The sequence below is a fragment of the Leuresthes tenuis genome, unplaced genomic scaffold (genome assembly GCF_036924035.1).
Source record: "Leuresthes tenuis unplaced genomic scaffold, fLeuTen1.0.hap1 SCAF_11, whole genome shotgun sequence".
Classification (NCBI taxonomy): Eukaryota; Metazoa; Chordata; class Actinopteri; order Atheriniformes; family Atherinopsidae; genus Leuresthes; species Leuresthes tenuis.
In genome coordinates this window covers 10,218,734-10,243,259 of record NW_027325365.1, presented here as the reverse complement: position 1 = coordinate 10,243,259, position 24,526 = coordinate 10,218,734, and the positions used below count along the sequence as shown (strand labels likewise).

The following is a 24,526-nucleotide window of genomic DNA, read 5'->3' as shown; positions in this document are numbered from 1 at the left end:
CTAGATATTTGGGGCAAATGTTTTTACACGGATACATTTGGGTTGAATAAAAGAAAAGACACTGAACCAAAGGAAAACACCGGTTTACATATTGTCCACAGATTTAGAGACTGAGATAGGAAAACTCCCTTAGATTAAGTTAAATTTTTCAGCTTAATTAAATGTTCCCTTAGTGGAGAGGCTTTTATTTACTATGTTAGGAATATGTCATGCTTGTGTCTCTGTGTGCAAGCATGCTTGTGTTTCCCCTAATATTTCTCAAGGAATGCATTTGGAAGACCGTACATCTCCAAGCCCTCACGGACACACACACACACACACACCCACACACACACACACACAGCTACACGCCTGTACACACAGGCTTGGCATATTTCAAATATGAAAGTGCGTTTCAGCTAAGAAGTGGGAAGTGATTTATAAAAGGCTTTAGGGAACGGCTTCTACTGAGGAGAGAGAAGACATGGCAGAATAACTCTTCAGAGATGGAGAGTGGGAGGGTGCAGCTGAACCTAATGTTATAGATAGCAGAGCAATCGGTAAGGCTGGATATTGTACTGGTACATCCGCATATAGTATGGTTACTATGACAGCCTCATCACAGGGCACTGAGCTCAGAAATTAGGAATATCTTATACTGGTTTTAGGAAACTGACAGAAATATCTTCTAAATACAATGAAACTGGGCAGCGAAGACACTGAAGACAAAAAAAAAGACAGTACAGCAGCTCATTTTTATCCATTCATTTACATCTCTGTTCAAGAAGGTTATTTTGGTAGCGTGGAGTGACCCCACTTGAGTCCACTTCACTCCTCTCTTTCTCAGGGTCTGCCAACTGCCAATATTATTTTATGAGAGAGCATACAGTAAGTAGCCGGAGAGCTCAGACCAACTGGTATAAAAAATGTTCTCAAATACTCATTTCCCTCGCCTGCAGCTGGACCACGGACAGCTGGTAGGCTCATGATCTTTTAGATACAATCTTGTCATGAGTCGCATGTCGAACAGCTCAGCTCGTTAAAACACACGCTGCAGAACGTAACGTCCATTGGATGGTTTGTAACACCATTAAGATGTCACATCGTAATTCTTCCGTCACAAACCAGCTGCATGAACTCTGATCTTCACTGTCGCTCCATTGCTCTGTGTTTTATTTGTTATTTTTTAGCAGCTGACATTAAGAACGGTTAAGAAGGCAAATATTTCACGGATGTTACCGCTGCTGTTCTGATGGTGCATTCATTGAAAGTGGGAAATCAGAATTCCAAACCTAAGACTGGTAAAAAAAAAAAAAGACTTCAGACTTCTTTGTCTGTATATAACAGGTAGATCATTATTACTTTAATAATTTCTTGTGTTATGTAAAATATATTATACTATTTATGAGATTTGATGCAATTGGGAAAATAAAAGGCTGGAGCAAAAGAGTTTCAACTTACAACCTCTAAGACACAGAAAATATAGCATCATTTGAAGTTGAAATTAGGAGGAGATCATGAAAAAAAGAAGTGATAACCTCCTGTAAAGTGATGTATGTTTCCCCTTCAGATCTGACCAATTTCATGATTTCCACATTTCTGATATCGGCAACAAAATACCATGGTTGTTTATTTTTCTGAGTAGTTACTTCAGACAACCCAAATGCTTGAGATGATGTCATTCACTGATGGTTGTATTTAAGTATGGGCAACAGGATGGGCTGAGAGGAATTTACTGTGAAAACCTACTCACAGAATACAATCTTTTTGTGTGAAAAGTGAAACTTACTTAGCTCTTAAGCCTAAAACAAAGTCTTGCATATTCTTTCAAACTGTTCCCAGCTCGGCTGAGTCATATCAGCCTCTTGTCTGCGTATGCCAGCATCTAACCAATTACCAGCTTGCAATTCCTTGCTGATGACTCAGCTCATCCGGTTTACTCCAGCATATTTTTAAATGTCCAGCTCAGCCACACATGACAGTAAACTTACTCATCCTTTCAGGCAACAGTTGTAGACAACTTAGAGTGAACAAAGCAAAGATGGTGCTACATATTGAGAAGCCTAAAATGTCTGTTCCACGCAATAAAATATTGTATTAATATGCTTGATGACAAAACTAAAGTTTGTCTATGATTTAAAACGCCTCCAGACATAAATCATTTTGAGATTACGAATATAGTTGTGGCTGCTTTTGTTATTTTTTGGACCATCAAATGCAGTCTAAAAGTGCTCTTTCTAACATAACTAAGCTCACATCTGAAGGGAACTGGATCGTGTGGAATGAAGTTTGGGCTGGATGGTACCTGGCATGAGTGGCTGTCCAGTTATTCCAATGGGAGGCATCCCCAAGTTGTTCATGGCTGTTGCCCAGGGGTTTGGGTCCGACATGGGTATCGTCATTGAGTTGGAGTCCATTGTCATGTTACAGATGCCCTCTGCAGAAATACAGACAACAGAAGATGAAAATGGTTAGCTTGTGACAGGAAGAACGACTGAAAGCGTTCACTTAGTCTTTAAAATAAAATTCCCCTGTGCAGACTCTCTGTTGCGCATCATAAAACAATTTCAATACAGCTAGTCGCACCAGACACAGAAATGTTCCCCGTGGAAGAAAAACCACCCATCCACCACAAAAAGCTCAAGGTACAGAATGTAAGGAGATGGAGGAGATTGGATAAATCGTAACATGCCATAATGTTATCTGCATCTTGATAAATAGAACTGTGATAGTCAAGTACTTCTGATACAATCCAAGAGTAATAAGAAGCCATGCAGAGGATTGAAGAAAACCATCTTTAAGATGAGAAGTTCTACAACTGGTGAGATCCTAACGTAGCAGCGTGGTGTTGTCGTGTTGTCTTTTGTCACCTACTTTTCAACAAATTGTTTATCAGTCAGTCTGAGTTCTGCCAGAGGGAAGGGGAGAGGGGAGGGGAGGCTACTGTGACCCTGCAGTCAGTCCCACACCACAGCGATTTCAACAGCACTGTCACAGAGAATCTATTCATCATGGTGTTGATGCTTGTTTGGCTGTTTCAACTGCCCGGCCTTTTGACACTCTCTGTCTCAGTGACCTGTGCCGACAGCGCACTGAAAATGATGCTGTGTGACTGGGGGGATGTATCGACTCAAAATTGAAGAATTTAGCTTGGAAAAGCAATGTTGACAAACAGGATACATCTACTTAAAATGCACACCAACTAGTGCTCTAGTGAAAGAGCACAGCTCTTATTTGCGAGTCAGAGCAAGAAAACTTAAAACAACATTATCACGTTGCCAAGCATGAATCCTGATGCTATCCGGCATTTGTCAGAGAGTATAACACCGAACCCCGGAAAACTTTGAAAAAAAATCCAGTTCAATAAAACGAAAATGCACAAATCATCTTAAACCGACACTGCTAGACTTCTCCACCTCTGAGTGTTGCATAAGAAAGCAAATATATTTAGGTCTGTGCAATAAAAACTCTGCAGTAAGGTCAACGTGAACACATCATACATCAGTTGGCAGCTCTTTCTTCCTGTCTGCAGTCCATTTCACAGCTCTAAATGCTTTTTAATGCTCTCCTCTGGTCGACCTCTTTCTCTCTGACAAACCTGTAAATTGCTGTGACTGCTGGGCTGAGCCAACCTGCCCTCTCCCAGAACGCCAAAGCCAACACTACTGTTAATAATAAGCAGAGCAGCACTCTGCACACACTAAACATCACAGCAGAAGGTCTTGGGCAGGGAGCACTATGAGGCCAACACGTATAAATGTATGTGTCTGAACAACAGCAGCCACTATGTTGGTATTCCTTGTGTTCAGACACAGCTGGCCATGTGTAATAATGCTGTTTGCCTCTTCGCCTCCCTCTCCGAGCCACTAATTGCAGAGCTGTCCGCTGTCAGTGTCATAGAGAGGCCTGATAAAACGGAGTGTCTGCATGTTGCTGCTGACGAGGACTTCACAGGCTTGTTAACGAACACAACCCTATTAACTGGGGACACTTTCCAGGAGTCAAAATTGAAGGAGAAGGAAATTAGTGATGTGCTGCTTTATGGCAGTTTTATTACAGTTTACAGTACATTAACTGTTGTCTCTGGAGAGCTGATGAATACAAACACTCAGGGTTTGACAAGTGATGTTCTCTGCCCAATTGAGTCTTTTTGCTTGGCTAAACAAATGTCAGATGTCAGCAAAGTATAAATCAGTGTTGTTAATCCAGAATTTAAGATGATCTGAAAATTGGCTACTGTAACATGTCTTTTCCAGGTCTTAAAAACTGTGGTGCAGCTATAAAACACATTTTTTACAAGGCTTTTTTAATTAATCTTGCTCAATAAAACAAACTACATTCATATTAAATTTGATGCACATTCTTTCCCTAAACAATGGTATTGATTACTTGAGAAATATCGCCACACAGACTTTGAAATTGTTTCGAAATGGACAAAACATATAGAAGACGCAGTAAAGAGATTTTGATTTTGTTTATTTTTGCCCGATAAATGAAAACCAATTAACCTTCCGTCTAGTCAACCGATGTAAATGACAACATAGCAAGAATCCAGCTGTGCTCGTCGATAAAGGACAGGCTTAATGATTTAAAGCCCGACGCATTTAACTGGTGGGGTCATATATGTTCAAGTGTACTTCAGGTGCAGGTTAAGTTATCTCCACTACAGCAGGCTTCTGAACCTGCTGACAAATAGTCTGCATTTGAGTCATACGCCTCATCATTAATCTGTCTGTGCTGCTGTACCCATTCATTTAGTACCTTCAATGTCAATGCCACTTTTTTATTTTCATTCAGAACTCTGCTCCTGCTGTTCTGTGGAAAATTCTGCTTTGACTCATCCTGCTCATCCACTGTCTCATTTCCCACATTCACACTTTCCTCTAATGATTAATTATACTTTCGAGCCGTGCACCCATCTACTTCAGTCACTCAAGGCTTTTGATTTTTGAATGACAATGTGTCCTTGAGAGCGAGACTCAGCGTTTGCTCCCTCAAACTGCGCCATGCGACACCACCACATCGATATATGGAGCTCAGGAAGGAATAACAAACAGCTCCTGAACTTTTCAACACAGGGACACAGACACCGTGGAGCAAAGACAGACACAAAGTTCACCAAGCCAGAAAGAAGGAACAGGAACCAGGCACAAAACTGGCTTTAAAAGAATCAACATCAGTAAATATCTTTAACTCTTTAACTTCCATGTAACTACCAAATTAAATAAAGATGTACATAACAAAAGTCAAATGATTAGATAACACAAAAATCTATAAGAAGAATCGATAAGAAGAAAAACAGACCAAATTATTTTTAACCGTTAGGTCAAGTTATGTAGGGTTCGTGCAAATGCCACATCTAATAATACAATATGAACAATCTCAGCATGTGTCTCAGCATGTGTCGTGACACAGAGATCCAAATGTAGAACTTTGAAGACCTGAACTTAATAAGTAAGTCTGGTTAAGCTTGGGTGGATTAAAATGGATGTACAGTGGAGGTCACAGCTATCTCTCCTCATTGAATGGTCCATCATCGTTTCTAAATGGGATGGCTGCAAAGACTCTGCGATAGGGACGGTGTCACAAGAGTTACACATTCTGTATTGTGATATCCTGTCTGATCACCACCTGAGTTTAACTAAAATGATCTTGAGTCACTTCAGTTGGTCAGGTGTAGGTTCTGTAACTTTAAGCCAAGCGGTCTATTTTGCTTTGATCTTTAAAGTCATTTTGCTGATCCAAAACAACAAAACCCTGCATCTGTCTTGTGACCATTTTCAATAGCACCTTCACATTTTTCACCTTTATTGGAAAACATCTTTGGGAACAGACACTTTGATGAACATGTTCAAACGATTTATGGACCAGAACAAGTTAATGAAGAAAATAACAGATCTCCTGTCAGAAAACACGTTTATTAAACTGTACTCACAAAGTACACTAAGTCTAAGACAGAAAGTAACAAACCCTAATGGATGTGTTGTTATGGGACCGCCCTGTGTGCTGCTCTACACCCTCATCACCATGATGCATATCTGCACTCAGGATATCGCTCATAGCAGGTAGAGCAATAGTGATTCTGATTCAGGCAGGGTCCACCCAGCCCAAGGCTCTCCTGATACTCCATTCTCTGCAGCCTGTGACCAGCTCTTAGCTCCCCTAAAAGCTCCCCCAGGAGGCGGATAGGAAATTAAGTCATTTAAAGGCCCATTGGCCGTAAGCCCCAACAGCAGGCAGGGAGGCACTGGGGGCCATTTAGTCTAAAATGTGCATGGTTTTAACAGCTAACCACAGGTTTATTACAGCCCCTGGAGAGCAAATTCAAGAGGGAGCAAAGAGATGAGGATTGGAGATAAAAGAGAGAGAAAAGGTCACTTTGCGCAGACAGCTGGGATGCTGACAAGACTCTCGAATTGAACTTCAAAAACTGAAGCAGTGAATAAAGGAAAGAGGGCTCATGATAGATCACAAAAATAGTAAGTGTATGTTGCACTGCATATTGTGTTGCCACAGTACTCACGTGAGTGAGAATTCTGTTTTTACCCCCCCCCTTTCTTTCCATCTTTCCTTCTCTCATTTGCTTCAGAAAACATGACTTATTATTCCTTATGAAGGCCTGAAAAGGCAACACTGATTTGATTAAGAGCTGCAGACCCCTGAATCCATCTCTGCACTCTGTCTTCCAGCCTGCTAGCCAAAGCAGCAACAGCAGACATCGCTGCACGTTAACAGACCGAAAGGGGGGGGGGGGCGATAGCCAGGGTAATGGTTCAGCTAAGTCAACTTGGACCCGAGGATACACCTCCGGATACTTCTGTAAAATGTCAGGTCGCAAGAGAGTGGAATGAATGAGATGGCAACGAGGCTAAACCTGAAATCTAACACTGCGGTGCCCACGTCTTAGCAGAGACCAGGCTGCATCATAACTCAACGAGCACCCCGTGGGACGAGGGGAGGACTCCGTTTGAAGCCCTTCCATGTCCTTATTTTGATCTCACTAGAATTCTGTTACACAATCTTGTGCATGTAATGATAAATAAATTGAATCGGAGCAGACAGATGAGCACACGTAACTAAGTTAGAGTACCTGTTCTCCAGAGAAAGGTAAAAAATAAAACTCTGCATATTTCTTGTTGAGCCACAAATCTTGCACACAATATTGGAGGAGAAGTCTGGACATTGAACAAAGTGTTCAGAGAAAAAAAAAGAAGAAAAAGTTTTGAAAGGTTAACTGCTCTCTATTGCCGTCTGACCTTAATTTTCACCAGAAATGTGGGTCCGTATCTTTGTATGTGTGTTTCAGAGTTTGGATGGTGGGTCAAAAATCCACTTGCATCTTGGAGAATGTGACAGTAAAAGAAGAAGCCAAGAACAAAAAAAAGATGTTTGTCAGAGTAGAAAACTTGTTTGGAGGACAATTTGTACAACCTTATCTCAGATTAATTATGAAAGCCCTTTAAGATAGACATAAAGTATGTGCTGATAATAACCATTCCATTTTTTCCATTACTTACAGGCGTAACATACCCACATACTCATACAGTGTCTCTTTAATAATGTATGACTGCCCTTCTCCCCACTTCTTTGATCTGTTAATTATGATAAAGCTGCCAGGAGTCTGGTGATTAGCGGTGGCACAGTCAAGAGTGCCCTGAGTGTTATACTACACCACGTCTCATTTAGGACCAGAGAGGAAGACAACAAAGTGAAGATGTAAGGACAACAGAGGTGGCCTGAAGACAGTCCGACCTCATGGGGGGGAATGAACTGGAGGAGAACCTCCCTCTGCCGTCTCTCTTACAACCACCACAATGAATTCTGATGACTAAAGTCTCTAATGACGGTTGAAACCTGGGAGATTAGCAGATAAAACCGGAATTGTCATTTCTTTTAAATGCTGTTTTTTTGTTGTAGTCAGAAATATCTGTTGGCTTAACTGTATGTTGTTAGATTTAAGAAACATCTGTAGCGTGACTGTGATTGCAGCTTGAACAGCACCTGTACTTACATTACAATACACGGTCTCTTACGTTTTATTTACTTTGCTACAATATTTTATCCACCTCACTGATCACCTCATGTTCACTCTGTTCTCAATTCTTGCTTGTTTGTTCCTGCAAAGAATTTTCTTTCAAACTGCTGCTCTTATCTGTGCAAATTATTCTCAAAAAATAGATTTGTTTGAGGAGACAGGATTCAAGAGACTTTTACTTTGATTTTCCAATAATAAGTCAGTTAGACACGCCAAATAACATTAACTATTTATGAAGCTGCCTCCTGAATAACTGACTGCACAGTCGACTTCAACAGGAAGAGCTTTCTAAGTAAGCTGTGATAGTGATCAGTGATAATAGATAAGGAATCTATTGCATTTGCTTCCAACAGGTGGACATGAGTGAGGGGATGGCAGCAGAGGTTGCAAAATGATCAAGACTATGATTAGAAGTGGAAAAACGAACCTGAACCCAATCCTACGCAAAGATGAACCCCTAATTCTTTACCACAGGACTAATGCATAAATAATGAGGATCAAACAGTTGCAACAGTCAATCTAAAGCTGAAGGAAGAACTGAAATAATTCATTAATACACTCCCTCGTCCCCACAGCGACCCTCATCAGAATGTGAGCGGTCACAATTCTTTAAGCCTCCCACATGATTAAAAATCTATTTGAGCAGATCGCAGATGCACTTAAGAGACTGGGCGAGGATGGGAGTTTGAAAAGCAGACCAGACATCTAACACACCACCAGTCTGTCCTCACTACAAAGACATCAACAACAATCAAACTGAAAGTTAAACATGTAATATAGAAATGTTGTGTCTCGGTTACATGTAAATAAACGGTGGATTTAACATTTTATTTCTCGGACTACATGGTAAAATTAATGCTGACCATGTTGCCACCCATGAGTATCTGGAAGAATATTTCAATGTGTTCATCCCAGCTATTCAGCAACATTTAGAAGCATTTTATTCTTGGCGGTACAGCGGTCCATGTTAAACCACAATAAAAAAGTCCTGGGTTCCATAAAGCTGCTCTTGCTTCTACAGTGTTGACAGACAGCATGGTTGGCCACTTAATCAGAACACCATCCTTGCACCAGCACACATGAATGGGAGCTGAATCACGTTATTGGCCGACGTACGTCCCACATTCTGCCACCTCTAACCTCGTCTGTGGGAGATCTTCACACATGAAAGTACAGCTGAAATCACTGCAGATGTTGTGTTCAAGTTACTCAGATGGGGATTTTGCCAAAAGACACTGAGATTATAAAACCAGGATTTTATTCGAGCCGAGTGACAGTCTGCGAGTACATTTTAAAGGACAATTTCTGATGCATTCATCTGTCTGACAACCGAAACAGAAAAAGACGTGAATGAGATGAGTTCTGTTGGGAATTCAGCTGCATTAATATACACTCACACTTTACTTAACTTTGGAGCATGTGAGGCCAATATGAGTCTAGTTGAGCAGCTGTTGGTCTGGTTTTGAAAAGCTCAATTTCATATGTTGGCCACACCAACATGTTCACATTCATTTTAAAAGTCAAGTTTTGGTTGAACTAACAAACACGACACGAGAGTCACGTACGTACGCGTACTGAAATGATAAAATCAGCCTTATTTTCATTAATCCTAAAATATCATCCAGGCAGCAGGGAGCGGATAGTACTAACTTAATAAACCAACAAATTAAATACTTCGAGGTCATGGCTCAAACAAGCTTTGTTCAGCTAAATGCCTAATTTCAATTCCCTAAATGAGTTTCAAATGGCTCATTGCTGCTGTTGCATCTTTTTAAAATAAATTGCATGATTGTTAGTTGGAAAGCAAATACGGCAAACTAGTGCATATTAGGGGGCTGACAGCCATAAATTTCTGCCATGACAACTGGCAATGACCGAAAAGAGAAAGGCACAAAGATGCACAGTGGACATTTGCATTTATCTCACTGGGATGCAGTCGTACAGAAGACTTACCTGATGGGAAGATTAGTTTTAGTAAAGAAATTCTACCATCTTATCGGGGGGACATTTTCATACAAATGGAGCAAACGCTCTTGTGTTTGTGTCAATGCTGCCAGAGGAACCTCTGCTCTTGGGCAGGACTCTTCCCACTCTTATCAGGCTGAGAGAGGTGACAGACAAGAACAGATTACTCTGATATCTGCGGGTGGAAAGAGGGAGGAAAGATACAAGGCATAAAAGAGAAAAGATCACAAAAAGTACTGGAAACGCACCACAACTATACCGTCAAAGCATTCTGAATAATGTAATGTGATGATGATGATGTGAGATTGTGTAATGAAAGCATTCGAGAAAGTGTCAAAAGTTTGGAAAGCTGGTGTTTTGTGAGCAAATCAATGCAGACTATCTGTCGCAGTGCACACTGACGGCTCTGAAAGGGTAACATTTAAATCTCTCAGGTGATCGTCAGACTTTGAGGATCGGCAGCAAGTGTCTGGCTCTGCTTGGTTTTATCTCGACTTTTGGTTCATAAAAACACATTGTTGTGACATTCACAGAATTTTGGTTGATCAGAAAAACTGAAGCATTATGCTGAATAAACACTGAAAGCAACTCCTCATCGCCTTGGTTACATTTAATGACGTAGCTATGTTAAATGTGTCATCTATTAACATGACATGCATGTTTTTGGACTGTGGGAGGGAGCTGGAGTACCCGGATAGAACCCACGCATACGTGGGGAGAACATGCACACTCCACACAGAAAGGATCCCTGTGTAGCCTGTAATAAGTTTATATTGTAGGGAATTAAAACAAAAATCAACTAGTTAAAAAACTAAATTACAAGACCAGCACAAGGCAGCTCACTGTTAATGTTCGACATAATGGTGGCTGAGTTGCATGTTCTCTGTGGTGGTAAAAACTGACCCACAGGCCAAGATTTGCATTGCAAATATCTGCAAAGACTCTTCAAAAAGCTGAATGCGGACAGAGAGAGACGGATTTTCGCTTTACCTTTGGTCTGAAAGCTCTCTTGTAATTTCTTTAAGTAGTCTCTTCAGGAATGATTCTCCAGGCTTCATGAAGGACATTTCAAAGCTCTTTGGATGTCGGCTGCCTTTTGTTCCGTTCTCTGTCAGATGATCCCACACTGCTTCAATAATGCTGAGGTCCGGGCTCTGGGGAGGATTCGTCCCTCCATAAGACCTCTTGCCACTGATTTTCAGTCCACTTCTTGTGTCATTTTGCATACCTCGGCCTTTTCTCCCTGTTTCCCTTCCTTAAGAATGGCTTCTTGACAGCCACCCTTCCATGGTGAGGCTTCAGTGAACAGTAGACGGATCAACTGAAGGTCCAGATGCATCTATCAGGTCCTATTTCAGGTTGCTGCTGAACTTTTTCCTATTTCTTAAGGACATCATTTTTATATACTGTTCATGTTTGAATAAACTTCAGCAACCCTGGATAACTATTGCTCAATGCCAGTTAAAACAATTCAAGAAATAACAAAGAAACTAGTGGTTGCCCAAGACTTTTGCTGAGTATTGTGATTAACTTTAAAAATTGCTGATTTTTTAAAACGAGCTTGTTCTTTTACCCTTAAGCTCAAACACTCTGCAGATAGATCTGAATGGCATTACTCATGACACAATCCCTAATGAAGGCACTGCATGTCTGACAGGAAGCTGGACCAAAGTGATCGACCAAATGATGTCAAAAAACAGCTGCTGCTACTCTTTAGGAATGATGAGCTCTAACAGAAGGGAAGTTATTTCATCGAACAAGCTGGAGGAGGATGATGACATCCTTCTGTCTTCACTGACAGCCGACAGAATTTGGCCAATTACTAAGGAGCTGATCATTGTCCTGCATTTCTGTCACATCTGGGAGACAAACATTAAAGATGGATGAGAGGCAACGGCATGTGTGTCTTTATAAGCTGTTGACTTGTTAATTTGAACATGAACAATGAACCAATGGAATCATATATGATGTGAAACTGGTGGCTTTGTAATTCAAACATGCATAATGAGCCAGAGCAACTCTACATACAGCTACATAAAGCCCGATGAAGCAAAACATGCTTTCACGGCAGAAGTAACATTTGTGATGTGCATTTAATTTCAAATGCACATTTTACATTTACACTCCAAGTCCTACAGATCTCATTACTGAGCAGAAGAAATTCCTTCTAGTTTTAATGTGCAAATGATGTACAGCACCAATTCCTGCTGTCCTGGGGGGGGGGGGCAACAGGGGAAGAGACGATGACTAAAATATTTCTTAAAGCAGGCCAAGCTGTCACATCATTAAATTCTGATTTGTGAGTAGTCAGTCATGTAAAGATGTAAAGAAACAGTCTATTACCAAAACATCAATTTAAAGAGGATAGATATAATAGGCTATTTGATCATTTTGAGTTGTGAGAAGGGAAAAGATGAAACTCGTCCACAGCTGTGGGACCTAAGCCAACAATTTGTGTGTTAGCTCAATGATTAAAAACGGTTCCAATCTGATAAACTATGTGTAACCATACACGGATTTAAAGTACAATCAACCAGGGTTCAATCAAGGATCCTTTTACTTTTATGAGACAGCTTACGTAGCCCAGTGGGAAATTGGCTTCAACGGCGTTGAACCTCATCAGCATTCATACCGACACAGCAGAAGTACTGCCAACCGAGTCACCACAAAAGAAAATAACATGCTACACTATGAGAGACAAATCCAAAACATGCCGTCATCGCCGAAATGAACAGTTCTCATTTCTGTTAGAATTTTCTAAAATGATCCCTCAAATATTTGGTCAATAACATGGAAAGACAAAGGGAAAGAGAGAAAAAACAGAAATAAATGGAGGTTAAAAGTGTCAGTTTTGACATCAAGGACCAAAGGGTGTATCTTCGAATTTCTACTGTACAAACAAAAGTCTAAGCTATAATAATGTCTTTAAGGAAAGCAAGTGAACACCTAAAACAAGAAAATAAATGCTTGTTAATTTGTTTAGAAATCACCACTAAATCCAAGAGCAAACCCCAGTATCACAGCATTGAGTTTTAGATCATCTAAAGACTCATTTTTGCATGTTAGCGCGACTGTTATTATACTTCCTGTTCTCATCGCTCTCTAAAGTGAGAACATACCACCATGTAAGTTATTGGACATTTACATAGAGAAACCCACTGACTGTTATCATTATTCATGGAAAACTGCCTGTGTTTGTGCTTCCAGTTCGACTTTACAGCACAAAGCAATGATAGACCCACATAACAGCTATATTCATTTCAAAATCTATAAAGAATTTTAATAAACTAACCACTCATTTCCTACAGAACTGAAAAGACTTCAGTTTTATGAACAGCTGGGAAACACGTTGCTGTTCCTGTGAACCAGGTTTGGTGCCATTGTCCTTGTGTCATGTTTTTGTGTGAGTGTGTGTTTGGGAGCCGAGTAGCTTGAAGCTAAACCGGTGACAGATTAGTGTGACACAAACTAAATCGAGCCCTCAGAGGTTACCAAACTGCTGATCAGACAGTAGACACGGCAACATTTTTTAACTTTTCACCCCCTTCTTTCAGATTGTTCCACTTCTTATAAAGACCCCCCCAAAAAACAGGGACAGAGTGCATTCTGAAATTAGATTTTGGGAACTGGAAGTCCCGATTGGATTGAATTCATTTAGTCAAATGCTGTCATCCGTTATAGCATTTTTGCTGAGATCAAACTCTGCTTTGATGTTACTATCAAAATATATTGCAACTTCTAGCATTTCCAAATAGGAAGGGAATATACTCGAGCGCTTCATGGGAAGTAATTGGGGGAAATTTTTGGAGCATTGACACAAAGGAAGACCAGCAGACTGGAAAACCTGTTAAATAAAAATAACAAACTTGTGGGGTGCAAATTGTCTTTTCAAGAATGAATCTACTGGAATGGTCATGGAAGTGAATTTATATAAACATAGACACTGATGAGACCCAAACATAAAAGTTTGTGCACGTGCTAATTAGGTTTCTCCTGAGAAGCTTTTCTAAAGAGAAGAAACAATCAAAGCAAGCACAGATTTAGCAAAACAATCAGAAGAAAAACTAAAGTTCATCACAGATGTCACCTTAATTCAAGTTCAAAGGGAAAGGAATTAAATAATGTAACAAGTGTAGCGCTAAAAAAAGCTAAAAGTGAAACAGAAACTTCACTTTTAACTATAGAGAAAAACATGTAACACTAATGCAGGCTGAAGACACAACAGCTGAGGATGAACATGTCAGTGAGTTATGATGAGCCATGAAACATCTTCAAGGCTGCTTAAAATAACTGCAGTTGAATTGTAGCTAAATCTTTTATTATCTCAACGGATTTGCAATCATTTTAAGACTAAAAGACCGCAGAAAAATGAAATCTCAGGAGCAGCTTCAGTTTAAGTCTCTGGGGCCTTAATGTCGATCATTTCTTGTTTTATCAGGGTACAGGATGTGAGGACAGATCGCAAACACCACAGATCCTAGAGTTAGTAAGTAAGTAAAAAAGCTCACGTAAGTTGTTTGGGTTTCCCTAAAGCAGTGTAAGGCTCGACCTACAATATAAAGAGCCAGCAAATGACGTGTTAGTTTTTGGCACAAAATGACTAAAATTCAACTGAATTTTTAAGGTGTATCATTTTACCGTACATGTTGCAAGTGCTCATTGTTTCAGCCAAGACAAAGTGCCTCCAGTATTAAACACAGCAGTGAAACTAATCTGGGCTATACAATGGAAGGCAACAAGTCACTCTTTTCAATGGAAACTAATCACTTGCTGGACCTTCTCCAACTCTCTATGTTTCCAATGATCATCTGCATGAACTATAATCTGAATTGCTCTTAAGCAGGAAAAGCCACACAGAAATATTTACAAAATGCTGGTGTTAAAACACACAACACCCTCGGGGTGAAATTTTCCCTAAAAGATTTTGTAATCCTTCTCATATTTCTGGACTTCATAACTGGAAGTGAAGGATGTAGGGCTCATAACGCTTTCACTCCTGGACTACTGTCAGTAATGAGAATAGCAGATACAACAAGTCATCTTGGAGGTTTCTGGGTTGGCTCAGCTTCCCATAATACATCTGAAACCATCTCTAATGACCAAAAACTCAATGCCAAACAAAAAAAGAAAAAGAGGATCAATAAAAATGCTGCAAGCTTTGCAGGCCAAAAGAGGATGGATCAGATGGTGAATTGGGTGAGAAGAATAAACGAAAAGCCTGGAGGTTTAGATTAAACACAGTGCATGAGATCCAAACCAAACTAAAGGCTGCACTTCAGAGCTTGTTAAATCTGATGGGAGACCGAACAGCTGGGCAATTTAATTGATCCCACATGCAATGTCAAGTATACAACTCATCAAAGACAAAAATAAATAAAATCTTCTCTGCACAAAGCTCTGTGTATGGATAGCACTCCTCAGAACAACACAGGCACGATATTAGCTTTAACATGTGTTATTTCAAAGCTCATTCTCAGAATCTGCTTCCTCTTTGTCAGTGCGGCTTCCACCGATTCTAACCTTCATTAGTTTCACCAGCTTCATTAAAAGTATCACTTACAACAAGAAATAATAAGTAAAACTGGAAAGGGGGTGGGAGAAGAATACAGTGGCCTGTTGAAGCCCTCATTTTACAAAACAAACATCGCCCTCTTCTCTGAGTTTGCCATTCATTGCCCTTTAACAACCCTCAAGTCCTCCTTTCACACGGAAGTGGACAATCTTAAGACTAGTGCACACTAACCTTCTCACAAAGTTTACCTTCTCCCCAGTCCCAAATTTGTCTTCAATTCTGGTTTATTGTTATAAGACATAGCCTTGAAGGAAAATCCTCATTTATACTTCTTATTGTTCCACGAGAGCAGGGGAAGAAGTCTAAGAAAGAGGAGGGGAGTGTCAGAGAAATTCAGATTCACAGGGAAAAATCTCAAGAGCAACTACAGTCAAATACAGAGGGCCCGATTCAATTCCTCCACAGTGCTGTCGGTGCTATATAAGCAGACGTTACTCTGGCAGCATAAATGATTTATAGAAATATTCATGCAGCACAAATACAAATATATTCATACATATGTAAAAAATTAAGAGATCTAAGAATCAGAATCGGGTTGCCAGAGAGCGATCTCCATTCTAAGTCTGAAGCTGAGAACAGACCCCACAAAGCATGGATTCCCAGATTGATTGAGATTTAGCAGATAAATTGTGAAATTAAATGAATACTTCAGCCTGGAGACTGTTATATTAGAGCATCGTTGAGCTGGGTTGAAGGAGTTTGCTGTTTCACAAGTAGTCACTACACAGCCAAAGCCTTGTTTAGTACAAGAGACACAAATTGAACGTGTGTATCGATGCCTAAAGGACAGTCTGACAACCTCTGGGAGAAAAAACAAGCTGGGGCGCGTCTTTAAATCTGTTTTCTGTCTCCTTTGTAGTTTAAACTGTCAGAACAAGAGACCCAGGTCTTGTTCAATTCTAACGCCTTAGAAAAGAAAAGTTGTGGGACTGTCATTCTTTGTTGGGGAAACAGAGCTTGAGGTACTCATAGCTTGTTAAATCATTGCATGCTTGGAGAAGAAACATCTTTGATGGTCATGGTTTGTCAACAGCTAGAAAAGCCCTCAAGCAAACTGTAAACCATAACAGCTCTTTGACAGTCACTTCTCTCTCCAACAAACTTCTTCTTTCATATCAACTGAGAGTCCATTGAATAATCTCAGTCAGATTTACATCTTTTAATTGGGATTTGTACAATCGGACAATGAATTTGTTCAAAACACGGTGATCCTCATATCATCTTGTCACCGTCCAAAATGGCATTTGAAAATGAAAACCTCTATCTGATCACAGTGGACTGTGCCTGCATGCTGTTAGTGAAACTCCGGAGACACTGAGGTTTGCCTCCGTGACTCTCAGCACCAACTGTGGGTAAAGGCATTTGTCTCATTTCCTCTCCATCCATCTCACACACACCCACACATCCTTCCATTAGACAAGCTCCTGGGACTGTAGCAAGTTTCACATCAAGCAGTTTGTCTGCCAGGCAAGGCTTTTTGTGCGTTCCATTAAATAAAACAGAAGCATAATTACTTCCTTAAGATCAATAAAAAATAAATAAATAAATAAATAAATGATACACAGGAAGGAATAAGGAATGATGAATTTCAAAGTGGGCAGAGAAGAAGTAAGGTAAGGCGAGAAGAAAGAACTTTAGTGTGAGTGTTGAGTGGTATTAATTACATTCACTTCATAGACTATGGACACAATAGAGCATATATGTCTTCATCAGCAGTTTGAGCTCATACACAAGAGACTCTGGGCTACTTCTGCCAGCTAAAACATCTGCTAAGTACATGACTGGGGCCTGAGACATGAAAAGAATGGACTGAAAATTTAACTGAAAAAATGTAATGGCCTGGTTTTGTCTTGGGACATGTCACTGCCCAGAGGCTGCATGCATTTTTAGCTATCTAATAAAAGAAATGGGATAAAACATAACAGCATATACGCATACAGCTAACATTCGTCAACCTGCACTTGGTTGCGAGGGAAACCTAATGGGTGCACTATCACCATGACTACCACAAAGCAAGACAACCAACTAACAGCAGACCACAGTGAAGGGATTTCAATACTTATGAGCATACTCTGGAAAAGTGAAAACAGTTAAACTGGAAACTTTGCTCCGACATCCTGATACTCTTTAGGTCCAGTCTTGCCACTTTTGTCTCATCTAGAAGTTTACACATAGTTAGGGACTAAATACTTTCCACTGCTTAATATCGGTTCAAACAAATGGGAACAACATTAATTATACATTCAGTTTGAAAGAAAATTAAATAAAAAATACCCTCTGTGATCATACAATAAAGTTTAATGTGGGCAGGCTTTCATCAGATTTGACTGACAATTGACTGGGAAACATGAACTGAGAATCCACCGGTACAGTTTTGACTTTAATGGTTTTCAAATTTCACACTGTTGTAAATCAGTTGGGTCATATTCATGAGGGGAGAAAAGACGAAGCAGAACATTTAGAAACAAACATGGGGTAAGAACAAGCAGCATTGTCATTCATATTGAGAAACTGGCTGATAAAATAGATTCTACATTCAGAGGATGGACAAAAATAGTTGGAAAATGAGGTTCTGGCCCTGTATTAAAGCCTGTCCGCCCAGTGACTGCTAAATGGTTGTCATCTGACCGTGCTGCTGACTTCTGCAGCAGGTGGCAGCATCTTATCAGGAGCTGACAATTACAACATGGGAATCTTATCAGCGGTAGCCAATTAGAAGCAGGGGAGTTGCTGTGGGGAAATGTCAACAGCTCAGCGGACTTGCCAGGTTTCTTATCTGGCCACGCCTCTTCATCCAGGCAGGCTTCTTTGAGCATGTCACCGTAATGACTGCCAATGCAGTGCTGTGACAGGACGGGCTGGAGGAATTGCAGGGTCTCAAAAGAGCAAGTCTCCCAGAAAGACTCCACGCTTCCTGAGAACTGCCATATTTCAGTAGTTTTTCTGTGACAGCTGATGACGAGAAAGCTAAGAAATGCTTTCATTTTTCACTTCAGCTGGGTGTGTGTGACTGAATACCAAAAGCTTGCAGAGGATATTAAAAACTAGAGATGTAGCAATACTCGTGGGGTCAGGGATTAGAAAGTGTGCGGTGGAAGCAGCAGAAACTAAAAAATAAAAATGTTTTTTAACATTTAAAAGTTTTTAATGGCCCATCGTTCTTACTCAACTGTAAAGTCAGGCAGAAGCTGGCATACTGTCAAAAAGTGAGAACATGTTGAAGTGAGAAAAATATAACACGTTCATAAAAGCAGGAGAACAGAAGTCTTGGTTTTAGCAGACAGTTCAGGATGAGTACGGGTGATGCTACACCCCTGTCAACAATCAAAGCTGACAGTGGAATGAACACAGTTTGTAAAACAGGTTTCCAAGGTTTTCACAGTTCAAGAGGTAACGCTTTCGTTATTCACAACTCCACACGGATGAGAGTTCGATGCAGGATTTCTGCTTGCAAATATCTGTCCAACAATCTCCACAGAGGAATCGATGACATGCTCCTGAAACTCTTTTCCACAGCAGTCAGAGACCCATAACCAGAACAAACGCATTGGTTCCGCCTCTCTAACTATTCATGTGGTGATCCTCTGATTTCATGTGGTCTTACATAATGACTTTAAGTGGCGCACGCCATTGTATTAGACCTGAGGTATTTAGATCATGACGTCTTATTGTTCTGTGGAGGGTTGGTGCTTTCTTAGTTTCCCACCATGTTTACAATTATTGGATCAAACTGTCCAACTAATTGTCATTTATTTTCTTTATAGATAAATCTGCATATCATTGGCTCTATCTACATGTGTCTATATATTGACACGTTTCCTACTTTACAGCACGGAGAGATTTATACTATAGTGCTCGTATGAAATTTGAAACCTTACCAATATGATCAATGCTACAGAAAAATAAGAGGGCATATTATGCTTTTACTGTCACCACTGTGGCTATAAGTGCAGCAACTGCATCCCTGGACATGAAACTTATCAGTATGGACTGGCTCTTAAGACCACATGCAAGATTTAAGGCACAAACTTGGGGCAGGGGGGCAATGAATGAATAAATAAATGAATGAATGAGTCACGGTCTGGTGCCTTCTCTGATAAGACTATATGAGCAGAGGTTTTTCCAAATGTTCATCTTTTCTCTAATGGCGGCATGGTTGGCTGAAAGCATGAGAGATGGTTAGAGTGGCTATAACACTTCAGCAAAGACACCGTCTGCAGCAGAGTGGCAAGGCACGGTTACATGCCTTTCCAGTGCACGCACACGACAGAGGTTAGCTTCCAGTATCAAAGCCTCAAATGCTGCGACTCTGCATCGGACCAGGCAAAGCAGTCCGGGCTCAGCGTGTCCATACAGCACACCGACTGAGTCATTTTCATATTTTTTATTTATAAAACCATTCTGGACCCGCTCCCACTGTCTCCCTCTGCAAAGTAATTTCACACAGTTTATTTTGCATTCATTATCTAAGATCAGAATGCATTTCTGCTGTGTGCTGCTGATGTCCACAGATATGGGAAATAAATCCCTCACATTTTCTGCTCCAGTTACTGGGAATAGTCTGCAAAATTAATTTTAAAAAGAAATTTAATATCGATGATAAAAAATAAAAAGAGCACTGTGAGATCACTGTTATTGGAAGCCTTTGTTAACTCTTTTCTCTTCTTTAAAAGATGAATGAATAATGCTAAGCGAAGCAGTGATACCACTTCAATTAGAAAAGCTTCATCCACACTAGTCTATGGCACAGCCAAGACCTAAGTGTATATGAATTATTTAGCAAAACACAGGAAGAGATAAAGACTTTTATCCTCAAAAAGCATAAACCAATGTGTTACATATGTGTGGAAATAGACAGTGTAAGGTTGTCATGAAAAACAAACAAAACACTTCTTTGTGGCTTTGACAAATGACTCAAACACTATTCTGGTGAACGCCATTATAACAAAGCTGGGAATTTAATATCCTTAATCATCTGGTGTGCTGACTTTAGATTAAACCCATTAGCCCTCCTTATACAATACCAACACCTGAGGGGGAACTCAGGCCAAGCAGGGTGAAGTCAAGCAGCTGTTAACAAAGCCGCTGCTCTGTTGACACCAGTTTGAAGCCAAAAAACCCAAAGAATTCCACGATGTATAAGAACTGGCAGTTGAAAAATAACAGTTTGGCCCTACTGTGAAGCTCGTTAAACTGTCATTTGATCAGTTTAATTTGTAAGTATTTCAAAACCACTGCAAAAAAATCTGTAAGAATATACTTTAATAAGATGGAACACTTTGATCGTGTCCCTTTTCATTTTCATCATTCCTTTTAATGATGTCAATCTAGATTTCTTATGGTTAACTGACAACGTCTCTCTTTGTCTTCTTTATGTCGTGGACATCTGTGATGAGGTGTCAACACTTCCAACAGAAAACCTAAGTCCTGTTCAAAAGTCTACATCACAGGCTGAGTATAAGCAGGGTACAAAATATAACTTGGTAATGCTAAAGCAGCACTGCTGGCATGGAATCAGATGAAGGCATTTGTCTTTGTTGCATGTCTCTGACTGAAGCTGGAAAACAAAAAGAAACATATCTAGGATTGGAGAAGACATTCTTCTTATCTATCAGGGTGTGGAATGATGTAACACAGTCATTACTAAGAAGCTATGAAATGGATACCCCTGTTGCTTTGAGTGATAAAAAATAGAAATAAAATTAAAAAAAAAGGGTTGTCATTATCCTTTCATTATTTGACAAAAATGGCATTTCTAGTCACAAAGAACTAAATATACAACACAAAGTTGTATATTTACGTGTACATTTATGTGTTTCTTACATGTTTTATGTGTAAAGATGTTGCACAGTTTGTACCGTCTGTCGCTTCCTGTATTTTCTGTCCGATGCCTTGTTATGTTGTTTGCACCTAAAATGGCTCACACACAGTCAGCTGAAGACTTCTGACAACAACAGACACTCCCTTGGTTGTGTGTATACTAGCATTAAGCCCCACTTTGAAAATGGATGGGTGGGCGACACCTCACTGTGCACGTTCACCTGAACAGGCCACCTGATGACGAGTGAGGAGCACTGGCAGAGTACACAATAACGCAGGGGTTTCTTGCTCTGGAAGAGCTGCAAACAGGCAGCGCTGCTTTCTCACACAGCAGGAGTGGCAGCAGTAAAGGAGAATATCCGTCATGTTGCTGACATGACGTCAACCGTCAGGGCAAACTAAATGAGGATAAATAATCATGGATTCAAATAAAGCTTTTCTTTAAACCAAGAACTTTCGGCTGATGTGGTTACAACAGCTGTCTATTCCCGATACCTGGAACTGTATTTGCATTGTGTGTGTGTGGATTGAGGATTTCATTTTTAATTGCCTCTTTCACCCATCAGTTGAGCCTTTTAGGCAAAAAGAAAAAGAAAATAAGTCCTAATGTACCCACAGCTGTTCCTCTTCTGACCTAACACACCCCATACAGATGCAGCTCAGCCCCACATTGCTGTGTCCTGTTACACATCAAGTCTGCGTTGTGGAAAAATTGATGAGTACAAGGACAGACGAGGCAAGCCTGTTTTGCCTCTGTACTTTCACACAGACCACTTGAAAAGCCTTGTGTGAAAGAGACTAATGTTACAACACTGATGCAATCATTCAGCATCTTCTTCTGACCACCTTTCTTTTTAGAAAATGATTTTTCACTACAATTCCCTGTTTCAGTAATGCATTGGGCAGTAATTGGCCCAATTTTGGTAGTTTTCATAAACGTCTTTAGTTGTTTTGTTTACTTAATGTAGACCAATAATGTGACCCTTCTGAGAAAGGGTTACATCTTTTTCACAACCATAGAGTTTGTGCTGCGACATGGTTGTTCAAGGAATGAGAAACTAGCTGTCTGCTCAGGTTTTGGTTAAACAGCTTGTTGCCATCTGAACCATATGAACCACCTCAGTACTTTTCCAATGGTGTGACTTCAGCTATTTACTTATTCATATCCAGGTGGCGACTTTTATCCTGGCTCAGCACTGTGCATATACAGTGTAAGTCAAAAGCTTAGGCGTATCTGCCGATTGAAAATGAATGAGTAGGGGTGTAGCAAACATTTGCCTCTACTCTAAACATATAAAATCAATTGCAATAGTTGGCGCTATACAAAATAAACTGTGCGCAATGGTGTAATTAAGCAAATTCTGTGCGGGACAGTTTAATGTTAGGTTAACACATGTTTGAACAGCCAAAGTCTAGATATACTGAGCACTCACCAATGACCTACACAGAAAAATCACTCAGCTGCTGTGTGGATGGAAAACTGATCTGCAGTAGCTCACATGGCTTTGTAAGCATAGGTTAGTTTTCATCAGACTACCTTAGAAGGCTCCCACTGTCTTCCAGCTCTGAAAGTCCTAACTGCAAGAAATGTACATACAAAAAAACTGTTCAGATATTTGGTAAAATGCAGGTGTAACATGATTAGTCGCTGAGGATCTACACAGCGTTGCACTTTCCCACTTCCAGTGTTACGGAGGGGGGCGAAGCCAAAACAGTTCAGGTGGAGTTTAAGCAGTCCTGTATGTGGCAATTAGCTAATATACAGCACTTTGCTGGAAAATATCAACTGATCAGCTGATCTAACAGCTCACGATTCACTTGTATAAATTAGCCTGGTTTTGATTAAATAGTCATCAGCCAATCTTTCCTGAAGCACTTGTGCACTGATGCCTCTTGAAAATAGCTGGCGGAATAATGAAGAGGAGAGACGCAGGACATGCTCATCACACTGGTTTAGAGCACTAATGTCAGGCAGTGAGACGCATCTGGTGTGGATCAGTTAACCCTGCTGGAGGCCTTGAGAGTAGACAGCAGGACGGAGAAGGGGAGGGAGAGGTGGTGATAGAAGGAGAGGGGCTGTGATGAATATGCTGCTGTGGGCACAGTGCTGCTCAGAAAAATAAAATTCCTTTGGAGCATCAAGGGGTTACCGATGTCCGAGAGGAACAACCACAGAGAAATGTGTGGGTAAAAAATCTCTTTGCTCTTTTTGTGTCGGTTACCCCTCTCCTTGTGATCTCTACTTTAGCGCTTTCTTTAAAATGTTACCTTTTGCATCACATCAAAGACTAAAGAACTACTGTCACATGGTGCCAGAAGTCCCCTGGCAATCTAAATTAGTTCAATATGCTACACAGGTTAGTTGAAACCAGGAGTTGCCCCATTAGAAGTAGAAAACAAAGCTCATCTGCATCAACAAGATAAATAATTCATCAAGCAATCCAACCTATCTGAGAGAGCGATTATTCATGGTGTTTTGGGGCAGTCTCAGATGTGTTGAGATGTGAGAGTCGCTGGTGTCTAGATGAAAAACACTGTAGATAAAACCTCTCAATAGCATCTGAGCCCTTGAATCTTGGGCCAGTCTTCTCTGTTGGAGAACATGCACTCAAGAGGAAATGGCAGATTCTATTTCAACTAAGTAAGGCTGGGGGTGGGGGGTTAGACACAAAGGAAGCACGAGAGAAGCACAGCACTCTTCTACAGAAGTATAAGTGCTTTAGGTTCAATTAGTGGTATCTATGTTATGGAAAGTATTTCTAAGTCTGTTAAAGAAAAAAGAAAAATTGAGTATACCAGAGGCAACATCATTAGCACAACATCTAGCATGAAATACCTAATGGAGAAAAAGCTACATATTTCCATTACTAATTACTCCGCAGTAGCTTTAGGATATTGTGTTGTCCAGTTTTTAGTATTAAGTAGTCCAGGGTGACATAATAGGATGTCTTGTCTTAATTCCTGCATGGAATCAAACGATATTATACCCTCAAATGTCTTATGCCTCCCTAAAGTTCTAGGCTTTGATGTGGAGACAAATCTTCAAATATTTCCCTGTAAAGATTACATCATTATAGAGTAGTTTATGTGGCATTCTGGTTTTATAGAACATGAGTGACAAAGTAAATTATATTCTGTTTATCATTCATTTATTT

General features: G+C 40.3%; 1 protein-coding gene across 1 annotated transcript in view; it reads right to left on the bottom strand.

The window, feature by feature from the left end:
- The window catches only part of enox2 (ecto-NOX disulfide-thiol exchanger 2), a 107,362-nt gene that overhangs the window by 50,049 nt on the left and 32,787 nt on the right, over nt 1-24,526 (bottom strand). The window contains exon 3 of the mRNA XM_072395370.1: nt 2,285-2,416. Within this exon, the coding sequence (XP_072251471.1) occupies nt 2,285-2,416 (132 nt within the window). The remainder of the gene's footprint in view (nt 1-2,284; nt 2,417-24,526) is intronic.